The sequence below is a fragment of the Chiloscyllium plagiosum genome, unplaced genomic scaffold, assembly GCF_037043375.1.
Source record: "Chiloscyllium plagiosum isolate Xiang-an unplaced genomic scaffold, Cpla_swu_hap1 HiC_scaffold_27, whole genome shotgun sequence".
In the NCBI taxonomy this organism is placed as follows: Eukaryota; Metazoa; Chordata; class Chondrichthyes; order Orectolobiformes; family Hemiscylliidae; genus Chiloscyllium; species Chiloscyllium plagiosum.
In genome coordinates, this window is record NW_028270165.1 from 21,269,735 (window position 1) to 21,282,768 (window position 13,034).

Below are 13,034 nucleotides of genomic sequence, written 5' to 3' on the forward strand. Positions count from 1 at the left end.
TGTGCTGACTCAAACCCAACTAGTCCCATCTGCCAGTGATTGGCCCATATACCTCTGAACCTTTCCTATTCATGTACTTTTCCAAATGTCTTTTAAACATTGTCACAGTACATGCATCCACTACTTCCTCTGGACACCCATTCCACACACAAACCACTTTCTGTGAGAAAGAAATGGAGCTCTTCATGTCTTTTTAAAATCTTTCTCCTCTCCTCTTCAAAATTTGCTCCCTAATTTTGAAAGCCCCACCCGAGGGAAAGGACACCTGCCTTTCACCTCATCTGTACCCTTCATGATATTATAATCCTCTATAAGGTCACCTCTCAATCTCCTCTGCTCCAGTGAAAGAAAACCCAATCTATCCACCTGGCTGTAGGTATATTCATATTCAGTTATGATGTGTTCAATGTTGGTGCAGGCTCAAATGGCCAACTCCTGCTCCCAATTATCTCACTCTGTGTTCAGGACAGCATTGGGAGATTGGGAAAGGGGAGGGATAGATATCTTGTTTATTTTTAAAATGCACTTGATTCCCACAAATAAAATCAATTCTTCCGCGTTGGCTCTAGCACATTCAGCTTCCTTCCCCCCCCCCCCCCCCCCCCCCCCTCCCCATCCCCGCCCTGAGCTGTTGATGCTTCCATTGTTTATAAAATCAAGAGAGGGATGGATAGGGTAAATAGACTAGGTCTTTTCTCTGGGAGTGTAGAACTGTAGAGTAATAGGTTAAGGGTGAGGTGGCCCGGGGAGGGGGCGAGGAATTTAAAAGGAACCTGAGGGGCAATTCATGCAGAAGATGGCGCGTGTAAGGAAAGAGCTGCCAGAGGAAGTAGTAGATGCTGGTATAATTATGACACATTTAAAAGGCATCTGGATCGGTTTATGAATAGGAAGGGTTTAGAGGGATATGGGCCAAATGCTGGCAAATGAGACCAGATTCAGCGAGGATATCTGGTCAGCATAGACCAGTGGACCAAAGGACCTGTTTCTGTGCTATATATCTAGATGACTCTGGTTTGCCACGCCAGTCTGTTCAATTTCTCTCTGGTGTCATAGCCTTGATGTCTCATTCTAAAACTCCCCCACCCCTGTGGGGGCACGTTAACCATTTTGTGTCTGATTGATTGCCAAGAAGTTGCATTGCAGGTTCATCCTGAATTTACACACTATATTTTTACTTCCAAAAATCAGACCTGCTCACTCTCAACAGTATCCCAATGTCGTGGAATTTTATTAATTTTCAGGTGGAGGTATCCAAAATTCAGAGAGGTGTCAGTTGTGACTGTTTTGTTCGTATGTCCCTGTCAGATCCTGAATCAGCACTTTCAGGAGAATTAGAATGGAGTGAGAACAGAGGGGGAGAGAGAGAGAGAAGGATGGTGCTTTCAGTTTTGTGGAATAACAAAAGAAAAGAATGTTCTGCAGAAAGTAGAATTGCTTGTTCTGAATTTCTACCCTGGACTGACAGTGATGACTTTTGTAATCTCTTTTCAGAGTATTTGATCTGAAGATGAAGTTTCAAAATCAACAGATGAAAGGCTTATTCCTGAGCCATTGACTCTCCTGCTCCTCAGATGCTGCCTGACCTGCAGTTTTCGACTCTGATTCTCCAACATTTGTGAGTCACTCAATCCATCAGGACTGCAACAATTTTCAACTGTGATCCAATTGATTCCTGTTTCAGTACGTTTTCAGCATCATTGGGACTGGAAGAGAGACCCTACTGTTGCAGCAACGCACTGTGTGTGGAGCCTGAAACAGTTATCTGGCCTGGAAAAAGGAATTCAAGGCAGGGAGGGGACATACACGCGTTTGTGTGCAACTGTAGCTTCGGCCATGGAGAAACCATGGAAGTGTGGCGACTGCGGGAAAGGCTTCCGTGTCCCATCTGCCCTGGAGACACATCGGCGCAGTCACACCAGGGAGAAGCCATTCTCCTGTCCTGAGTGCGGGAAGACCTTCAGTGATTCCTCCGCCCTGCTGAGGCATCGGCGGGTGCACACAGGGGAGAGGCCCTTCAGCTGCCCTGAGTGCAGGAAGAGCTTCAGCGATTCCTCCGCCCGGCTGAGACACTTGCGGGTTCACACAGGGGAGAAGCCATTCAGCTGCCTCAAGTGTGGGAAGGCCTTCAGCGATTCCTCCGCCCTGATGAGGCACCAGCGGGTGCACACAGGGGAGAGGCCCTTCCGCTGCCCCGATTGTGGGAAGGTGTTCACTCGCTCCTCCCACCTCGTGATTCACCAGCGGGTCCACACCGGTGAGAAGCCCTTCCCCTGCCCCAAATGTGGGAAGGCCTTCAGCGATTCCTCTGACCTGCTGGCCCACCGGCGGGTCCACACCGGCGAGAGGCCATTCACCTGCTCTGTCTGCGGGAAGTGCTTTACACGCTCTTCCGACCTGCTGAAGCACCAGCGGGTCCACACTGGGGAAAGGCCCTTCAGCTGCTCTGTGTGCGGGAAGGGCTTTACCCAGGCCTCCCACCTGCTGACACACCAGTGGGTCCACACTGGGGAGAGGCCATTCACCTGCCTCGAGTGCGGGAAGGGCTTTGCTGTCTCCTCCACTCTACTGACGCACCAGCGGGTCCACACTGGGGAGAGGCCATTTGCCTGCCCCAAGTGTGGGCAGAGGTTCACAATGTCCTGCAGCTTGAACAAGCACCAGCGGAGGCATCAATGCTCCTAACAATCAGATTCTGCCGGTAACGCTGCTGAGGGTCACCCCCAGGACTGAACCTCCTGCCCTTTCTGACAGTGGGGGTAGTGGGAGAGTTGGTAGGCTTTTTTATTTTCTACTGGGGGAGTGGGGGGGAAGGGGGGGTGGTAGCTCAGTGGTTAGCACTGCTGCCTCATAGCGCCAGGGACCCAGATTTAATTCCATCCTCAGGGTGACTGTCAGTGTGGCGTTTGCATGTAATTCCCCCCTGTGTCTGCGTGGGTTTCCTCTGCGTGTTGCAGTGTCTTCCCAAAGTCCAAACGTGCGCATGTTTGGGCGAATTGGCCAAGCTAAATAGTCCCATAGTGTTCAAGAATGTGTAGGTGTGGTGCAATAGTTAGGGGTAAGTGCAGAGTGATAGGGTAGGAAAATGTGTCTGGGTGAGTTACTCATCAAAGGGTCGCTCTGAACTTGTTGGGCTGAAGGGCCCATTTCCACACTGTAGTGGCTCTATGTTTCTATGAACCTTGCTTCCAGTGGGCGCTGCTGCTCATTGAGCCCAAGACCTGCACAAACCTACGACCACAAGACCATTGGAGCAGAAGTTAGGATATTTTGACCCATCGAATCTGCTCCACCATTTATTGAGACAAAGTAAAAAACTGCAGATGCTGGAATCTAAAATAGACAAACAGGAGGCTGGGCACAATAAGGCAGGCAGCATTTCAGGTATTATCCCTCAGGACTGAAGAAGGGTTCTACCCGAAACGTTGACATCTCCATCAGAAATGATTTATCAGGATGTTGTTAGAACTAGAGGGCATAGGTTTAGAGTGAGAGGGGAAGGATTTAAAAGGGACCTAAAGGGAAAACTTTTCATGCAGATTGTGGTGCGTGTATGGAATAAGCTGCCAGAGGAAGTGGAGGAGGCTGGTAGAATTACAGAATTTAAAAGACATTTGTTTGGGGACATGAATAGAAAGGGTTAGAGGGATTTGGGCCAAGTGCTGGCAAATGGGACTAGATTAATTTAGAATATCTGGTCAGCGTGGACGAGTTGGACTGAAGGATCTGTTTCCACGCAGTACCTCTCTATGACTACTGGTCCTGATGTAAGTTTAGAATTGAGTAACTTTGAATAATTCAATCTTGTTGAATTCACCTCCTGGAAGGTTTCAAATGAACCCCTCCAAGCGATATGATTTAACTATGCCGAGTTGGATAAAGTATCCCATCAAGTTCAACATGAATGCGCGTTTGAAGAAGTTGAAGTCAGAAGTCACACAACACCAGGTTACAGTCCAACAGGTTTATTTGAAATCCCAAGCTTTGGGAGCATTGTTCCTTCATCAGTGCTGCTCCTTCATCACTTCACCTGATGAAGGAACAGTGCTTCGAAAGCTCATGAGTTCAAATCAATCTATTGGGATTCTCACCTGGTGTTGTGTGACTTCTGACCTGTCCACCCCCAGCACTTCCACTTCAGAGTTGACGAATGAGATCAGATTTTATTCAGCATGATTTAGTGAGATATTCATCTGGATGTCCTTATGCCTCAAACATCGATTCTCCTGTGCCTCGGGTGCTGCCTGACCTGCTGTGCTTTTCCAGCACCACACTCTCAACTCTGATCTCCAGCATTTTCAGTCCTCACTTTTTCCTGGTTCATGTGGAAACTCAACACTGTCAGAGTTACAAAGAGACGCCAGTCATCGAGTACTATAGCACAGAGACAGGCCCTTCAGCCCAAACCGGTCCATGCTGACCAAAATGTTTGTCAACACTAACCTCATTTCCCTGCACTTGGCCCATATCTTTCTAAAGCTTTCCTACCCATGTATTTGTTGAAACGCCTTTTCAATGTTGTTAATGTACCTGCTTCAACCACTTCCACTGGCAGCTGTTTCCCCAGGCGAACTACACTCTGGAAATATTTTGCCCGACATCTTTTCTTCCATCTTTCTCCTCTCGCCATAAAAACGCGTCCTTGCTCTTGAAATCCTCCCCCTTGGGAAGAGACAGCTATCATTAAGCCAACTCTACCCCTCAAGGTTTGAAAATATTGCCTCTCAACTTCCTCTGCTCCAGTGGAAAAACATCCCAGCCTATCCAGCCTAAATTCTAATTTGATAATAATGGCAGTGATGATTTTGGCTGTGTGTGTGTCAAGGATCTCTCATTTCTAAGCCAATGCTGTGCCTCCTAAGTTCACCTGATCTTAAAACGAATGGCACCCCATTCATTTAAAATGTCCATGTTTTCTGTGTAAAGTCGGTCCTGGTCAGGAAAGAAGCAGTGGTGTCTTATATTCCCGTAGACTTCTTGTGACTGGGTTCATATGCTCTGTTTTGAGATGTATGAGTAAATCTTCAGAACAAAAGATTAATGCAGCCCTTTATTCATGTCTCATTATTAAAAACACTTTCTCCATTTACAGATGTGATTGAGAAGCTTCTCCCAATGAATCTTTGACTGATAACCGCATTTGTCAGGCTTTTGAAAGTCACTGCAGCTCTGTCACAGCACAGGGGAGGGCTCTTTCAGACACAACACGTCATGCAGAAAATTCTCCCACATTAGTTGAGCAAAGTTGACGTCTTTTTAAGACATTGTGAAACTTGAAAGGGTTCAGAAAAGGTTTGGAAGGATGTTGCCAGGGCTGCAAGGTTTGAGCTACAGGGAGAGGCTGAATACGCTGGTACTATTTTCCCTGAAGCTTCAGAGTCAGCCAGAAACATCTGTTGAATCAGGAAACATCTCTTCCTGCAGCAGCTTCAGACAGACTGCTTGCTAAAACCCAAACCAAAACCAGGGGAAAAGAATAGGACAACTGCCCTTTCATTGTAGAAGTGGTTTAGAAAATAAAATGTCAAACCCTTTTCCCTGATTGTTGCCTTAGCCAGTATCTGTTAACCATTAGCGAAATCCTTAATCCTAGATGAATGAGAAGCTCTGCCTTTTACAACCCCTCCTGAAAATAAACCAAGAACAACATAATCTTCTTAAAGGAGCAGCATCATCACAACAGAAAGCACTTGAACTGAAACATTTGTATCAAAGGACTGTACAGTTAGCAGGACAAGAAAACAGGTTTTCAATTTCACCAATCAATTTAAATCAGCCCCCTTGGCTACCAAAAACTTAAATTTAAATCCTAAAGTTCTGACAACAGGACCAATCTATCATAAAGAATTGATGCTCTCAGTCACCTGTGTATTATAGAAAGCATCATTTAGAAAAATAGAGAAGGGCATCTCTGACAGAGGAATTGGAGGAGGCATCCCTGACAGAAGATGGCACAGAATATTCCGGAAGACACATAACCTGGTTGTAATCTGAGAGATTAAATTCTATTTTGTTATGAGTGGGACATGTGTTGATTGGAACAGCATACCAGAAGAATCTTGATTTATTGCAGAATACTCAGTAGTTAGGACAGATTTATTCAGTTTGTTAGTAATTTTGTTCATTTGTTTACCGTGAGAGTTGGTTAAATAAATTGCTGATTGTCAATTTTAAAGTGTCAGGGATTTACTTTTAACACTACAGCAGGTTACACCACTTATCACACTGACTTTACAGATTAAAGGGCAACGTGCCACTCTTTGGACGTTTCGGTTTGAGATCTTGGTGAGTGGGGGAGGGTGGGCTCAGCGTTCGCTTTATAACAGTATTGATGACATTCTCTTGAATGCAATGGAGTCAATATTAATCCCAGCCTCTTGGTGTGGTTGTGGGTGAATCACCTTAATTTGGCTCCTGACTCAGAAACCGCACAGAGAATCAACTGCTGAAACAATGATTTGCACTTTATTGCATGTAGCAACCTCAAATAAAACCTCTCAAGTTCATTCAGCTCCCCCCCCCAAACTTGGCTATTACCCAGTTGATGGCTGAATTTAACTGGGTTTCCACCGACAGTGCCCATCTCTGGAAGTGTCCAGGGGTTTGATGCAGTATTATTCTTCTAAGCACTGCTGCTGCTATATCATTCTGGAGTTGAATTTTGGTGGGGTTTCCTCAATTTCAAATCTGTGGTGTGACTTTTTTTTAAGACTCTAACATCACCTCACATTGCTGGAGACCTCAGGTCTGTAGTTTACCTTCTTATCCTTGAGGGTTAGCTGTCTGTTTGAAACAGCCTGTAATTAACCCCTCTATGTCAGGGCTTTCCTTCTACAGGCAGAATTAATTGTCCTTTTGTCACACCATTATTAAATAACATTATCTTGCCTGTCCCAAGAAACAACTTATTGTGTTGCCTCCTTCTTCCCAGGGATGGTTAACAAGCCATTTATCGTATTGAATCTGCTCTGCCATTCAATCATGGCTGATATGTTTCTTAACCCCATTCTCCCTGTAACCTTTGAGCCCCTTGATACTCAAGAATGAGTAAATGGTGGGGCAGACTCAATGGGCTGAATGGCCTAATTTCACTTGCTGTGGTGTCACAGTTTCTCGTCGGCCCTTTCATTTCTTACTCCAGAAAGCGTTATTGTTGACTCGTGAAGGTTGGGAAGTTCTGGAGTTTACAGGTGCACACCACGCTCCTCTCTGCCTCCTCCTCAGCCTTCAAGTAAAGGGAAGACCTTTTAGAACAGAAATAAGGAGAACTTCAGACAGCGAGTGGTAATCTATGGAATTCACTGCCCCAGAAGGCAGTGGAGGCCAGATCATTGAATATATTTAAGATGGGGATAACTAGGTTCTTGAGTATCAAGAGGATCAAAGGTTATGGGGATAATGGGGTTGAGAAACGTATCAGCCATGATTGAATGGTGGAGCAGACTCAATGGGCTGAATGACATAATTTCTGCTCCTATAATCTTATGATATGCTGATGTGTGGAAGGGTGAGGATGGGGGAAAAGAGATAAAGAGGGGAACACAATTAAGGTGAAGCTGGATACAGATACATAGGAAATACAAGAATTGTACGATAAATTTCAGACCACATAGAAGCACTGGCATACAGAGGGATCTGGCCATATAGATCTCCAACAGTGGCAACACAGGTGGCTAACGTGATCAAGAAGGCACACAGCACGTTTGCCTTGAGTGTAAGAGTTGGCGAGTTATGTTACAGCTATTTATTCCGGTCACATTCAGAATATTGCATGCAGTTCTGGTCGCCACACTACCGGAAGGACATGGATGCTCTGGGGAAGAGGGTATAGAGAAGGTTCACTAGGACATTGCCTGGCCTGGAGGTCTCATTATGAGAAGAGATGTGATAAACCTGGATTATTTTCACTATAAAGATGGAGGCGGAGGGACGACCTCAACAAAATGATGAGACACATAGATTAGCTGGACAGGGGCGGCATGGTGGCTCAATCATTAGCACTGATGCCTCACAGCGCCAGGGAAACTGGTTCGATTTCAGTCCCAGGTGACTGTCTGTGTGGAGTTTGCACATTCTCCCTGTGTCGATATGGGTTTCCTCCGGTTTCCTCTCTCAATCCAAATGTGTAGGTTAGGGTGGAGTGGCTATGCTAAATTACCCACTGCGCAGGGATTGGCAGGTTTAGTTGGATTGTCCGTGCTTAAATTACCCCACAGTGTTCAGGAATGTGAAAGTTAGGTACATTAGTCAGGGGTAAATGTCGAGTAATAGAGGTAGGGAAATGGGTCTGTGTGGATTATTCTTTGGATGTTTGGTATTGGGGAGAAAGTGAGGTCTGCAGATGCTGGAGATCAGAGCTGAAAATGTGTTGCTGGAACAGCGCAGCAGGTCAGGCAGCATCCAGGGAACAGGAGAATCGACGTTTCGGGCATAAGCCCTTCTTCAGGTGTTTGGTGTTGGGCCAGATAGTCTGTTAGATACTCAGGCTTTCCCCACACGGTGGAAAAGTCAACTACAAGAGGGCACAGGTTCAAGGCGAGAGGGGGACAGTCTGGGGGAGAATTGAAAGGGAAGGGTTTTCACACAGTTGGATGGTGGATGCCTGGAATGCACTGCCAGTGGACGTAGTGGAAAGAAGCACCTTGGCAACATTTAAGGTGTATCTGGATAGACACATGAATGGGATGTGAATACAGGGACAGAAACCACACATCGGCAATAAATAGCAGGTCTAAGTTAGGATTAAGAATTGGCACAGGCTTGGGCAGGGAGGGGGTAGGGGGTAAAGTGAACTTTCAAAAAGCATGGGATACCTGTATGCTGATGAAGGGGTGGGTGGAGGCTCAGGTGGAGCATAAACACTGACAGAGGCCAATTGGATCGACTGTGCTGGAGACTCAATGGGACAGAGACAAATGTATCTATTTCAGATCTACCTGCACTTCAGCCGCTTCTGTGGACTGTTTCCGTAGGGAAGGTGCAATGCCAGGCTCAGAGAGCGTCAGCCCCCACTGGAAGTAAAGTGGGTGAGTGAGCAGCCAGTCAGCATAAAGGAACCCCTTACCCCTCCCACTTCACCCACTAAACAGGGTTCAAGATGTGACTCTCAGCAGCGGTAACAGCAGAGTCCAACCTGAATCCCTGCACCATCTCACTTGTGAACTTGCTGGTGTCTCCACAAGTTGCACGACTGGGTGAAGCCCTTCCCACACACTGGACAGGTGAACGGCCGCTCCTTGGTGTGGATGCGCTGGTATTTGCGCAGGGTGGAGGAATCACACAAGTCATTGCTCCACACGGGACAGGTGAGCGGCTTCTCCCCAGTGTGGACGCGGAAGCTGAGCAGCAGGTGATACGACTGGGTGTAGCCCTTCCCGCACACGGAGCAGGAAAACGGTTTCTCCCTGGTGTGCATCCGCTGGTGCGGCAGCAGGTGGTGTGACTGAGTGAAGCCCTGCCCACACACGGGACAGATGAACGGGTTCTTGCTGGTGTGGACCCTCTGGTGGGCCAGGAGGTGGTGTAACTGAGTGCAGGTGAACAGCCGCTGCCCGGTGTGCAAACGCCAATAATCTCCAGCGCAAATTGCGAAGGGAAACCATTCCCACACTCCCCACATTTCCACGGTTTCTCCATGGTGCAGGTGCCCTCGTCTGTCTCAGACCTTTACAATCTGTTGAAAACTTGCTCACGCTTACAGCATGTGTGTGGTGTTACTGGTGAACCCCCTGATAATTGGAACACTCTCATTCAGTCTGTAAAGCTTGTTCCAGTCACTACTCAGGTGTGTGGGTATGTGAGACTCTGAGTTTCCAGTCACACTGACGTTTAAAACCTAACTAAGCAGACAGACCTTCTCCCCTTTGTTTTCAAGGCCATCAATATCCACGTCCTCGTGAATCAAGTGACTGTCAGACCTTGATGTGATGTTTGGTCTGAGATTTCTGCCTCCAAATTCTTCTCTTGTAATATTCCTGTGAAGTGCTTGCAAAGGTCATCACAGTCAGTCCATGATAGAAAGTCTGAACGTAATTCTCGTTACTGTGGAACATTCTTTCCTCTCAATTCCAAAGATCTTTGCGTCGATCTTTATGTAACTGTAAACCAACAGGGTTATGTGGCAGACTGCATACCTCCACGAAGAGTTCACATGGACTCAAGTTGCAAATGGACCTCTGTCGTGCAGTATTGACACTCTTACTGAAGATCTACAATATGCTGCAGTACGATATTACAAGTCCAGGAACAACTGCAAATCAGACAAGGTCTTTTCAGAATTTGGACCATGAACTTCTGAAGCTGCTGCTGCTCTTCCCCTCCCTCTCTGAATGAAGATTGATCTTCACCCAGACTGCAACTTCCTTCCTCTGTCCAAATATTTGTGAACACATCCCTTTTTTTGAAGGATGGCATGTTTTCTGATCATCACAATTAAAGGGGTGTCTTCCCCCTGATATGCAAAGGGACAGTCAGTCAGGGGAGGGCAGGGTCACGTCGTGTGTTGTTGTGTGGAATCTGTGACAGCTGCAACAATTCATCCCAACTCCTGTACTCAGTGCTCTGACTGATGAAAGAAAGCATGCCGAAAGTCTTCTTCACTGCCCTGTCTACCCATGACTCCACTTTCTAGGAACTATGAACCTGCACCTTTACATCTCTTGGTTTGAAATACTGAATAGGAAACATATTTGGTGCTTGTTGGTATGTATTATTATTTGGTGCTTATCTCGACTCTAATTCGGTATTTTATACTGAATGCCATGATTGCTGAAGGCCAGTGTGCCCAAATTTTCTACCTGTGACTCCACTTTCAGAGAACTGTGAACATGTACTCCAAGATCCCTCTGTTCCACTACACTCCTTAAGGTCCTACCATTCACCATGAAATTCCTACCTTGATTTGACTATACAAAATGTAAGACCTCACACTTATCTATATTAAACTCCATTTGCCATGAACCTTAAACCTGTGCCCTCTAATTTTGGACTCCCCCACCCCAAGAGAAAAGACCTTGCCTATTTACCCTATCCATGTCCCTCATGATTTTATAAATGCCTTTAATGTCACCTCTCAGCCTCCAAAGCTCCAGAGAAAATAGCTCCAGTCTATTCAATCTCTTCCTGTAGCTCAAACCCTCCAACCCTGGCAGCATCCTTGTAAATGTTTTCTGACTCTTTCAAGTTTCACAACACCCTTCCTGCAGCAGAAAGCACAGAATTGCATGCAGTATTGCAACAATGATGGAACCAATGTCCTCTCTGAAGAGGATTTTAAAACAATATTTATAACTACAAGCAAATCAAGTTAGTTGGGCATGACTTTCCCATAGTTTTTGTTGTCCTTCATTAACCTATGCTTTATAATATATAAGAAAATATTTTGAGGGATGGAATTGTTGCGAGCACGTCCAACATTTGCTCCCCATCCCTCATGGCCTTTGGACTGAGCAATAGGCTACATGCTAGAAGGCAGTTGAGAGTCAACCACATTGTAGTAGGTCTGGAGTCACATGATGTGAGCGTGTGCACGCGTGTGTAGAGTTCTGAGTGGTAGATTTCCCTCCCTAAAAGAACACTTTCACAACACTCTGTAATGATTGGACAAAAACAACAGTTCTGGCAGCATCTATGAGGAGACGACAGTGTTACTGTTTTGAGCCCGGTGGCCCTTCAAAATTAGGCTGGATTCAAAACATTAACTGTTTTCTTTCCACAGATGCTGCCAGACCTGCTGCATTTCCCCAGCAATTGTTCCTTTTGTTGCTGATCTCCAACACTGCAATTCATTGTCTTAGCCAATAATGGTTTCCTGGTTGCCAGTACAGAGACAAACTCTCATTTCCAGATCTTTTTATTCGTTGAAAATAAAGTCCACTAGCATCCATGATGGGATTTTAATTTTTGTTCTCAGAAGACCGAGATCTCTGGGCTACTTAACCAGTATCACGAGATCACAATCTTCCCTTCACTTACAGTGACATTGACAATCTTGTCCTGAATATTTTTCATTATTCATTCATGGAACGTGACACTTGGTCTCCCAAAAAATAACCAAGTGCCAATTCAGAGAGCAGTTAAGAGTCAACCACATGACTTTGGATCAAGAGTGACACATTCACCAAACTGGGAAAGGACTGAAGATTTCCTTCCTTAAAAAAGGTTATTAGTGAACAAGATAGGTACTTATGACAATTGATAAGATCACCAAAGCAGCGATAAGTTAATATTCCAGATACATAAATTGATTTCAAATTGCATCGGGGCCATAGCAGCATCAATTTGAAACTCCAGATGTTAAATCCACGAACAATGCCCAAATGCTACCAACTCCCTACAATCTCTAGGCTTCCCAACACTGACTGGTCTATATTTGCCAGTTGCATCCTTTTCCTCCTTACTGTTTACTATTCAATTCAGCCCATTGAGTTGACGCTGCCATTTATTCAGATCACGATTATTCTGTGAAACATTTACTCCATTTTGCTGCCATTTCCCTATAATCCTCAATTTGCTTAATGATTAAAAAAAATCTATCTCAACCTTGAATGCACGTAACAACCCAGGCTCAACAGCCCTCTGTAGTATCAAGTTCCACAGATTTACTGCCCTCAGGAGAAATTCCTATCTGTCCTAAACATGCAATCTCCTATTTGGAGGTTACTTCCTCTGGTCCCAGACTCACCCACTTTTCCACGTCTAGCCTGTCAAGTCTCCTCAGAATCTTGTACGTGACAATAAGGTTACCTCTAATTCTTCTAACTTCTAATAAGCACAGGCCCAACCTATTCAGTTCTCCTCATAAGACATTCTTTCTATCCCTGGTATCATCATGGTCAACCTTCTCTGGCCTGCCTCCAATGCCAATATATCTTTCCTCAGGTAAAGGTCCCTAAACTGTTCACAGTATTCAGTTGTGGCCTGACTAATGCCTTACATAGGTTCACTATAACCTCCCTACATTTCTACTCTAATGAAAAGGCCAACCTCCCATTTGTCTCCCTGTTACTCACTGAAATTGGATGAAGAGATTCGTG

At 45.6% G+C, this 13,034-nt stretch overlaps 2 protein-coding genes across 2 annotated transcripts in view; one reads left to right on the plus strand and one right to left on the minus strand.

Moving 5' to 3' along the window:
• LOC148143388 (uncharacterized) overlaps positions 1-13,034 on the minus strand; it is a gene marked incomplete at its 5' end in the record, with an annotated part of 330,397 nt that overhangs the window by 141,529 nt on the left and 175,834 nt on the right. The gene's annotated exons all lie outside the window — the stretch shown is intronic.
• LOC148143391 (uncharacterized) overlaps positions 1,532-13,034 on the plus strand; it is a 46,929-nt gene continuing 35,426 nt past the window's right edge. Inside the window, exon 1 of the mRNA XM_087974165.1 lies at positions 1,532-2,432. Coding sequence (XP_087830291.1) covers positions 1,837-2,432 — 596 coding nt within the window. The 5' untranslated portion in view covers positions 1,532-1,836. The remainder of the gene's footprint in view (positions 2,433-13,034) is intronic.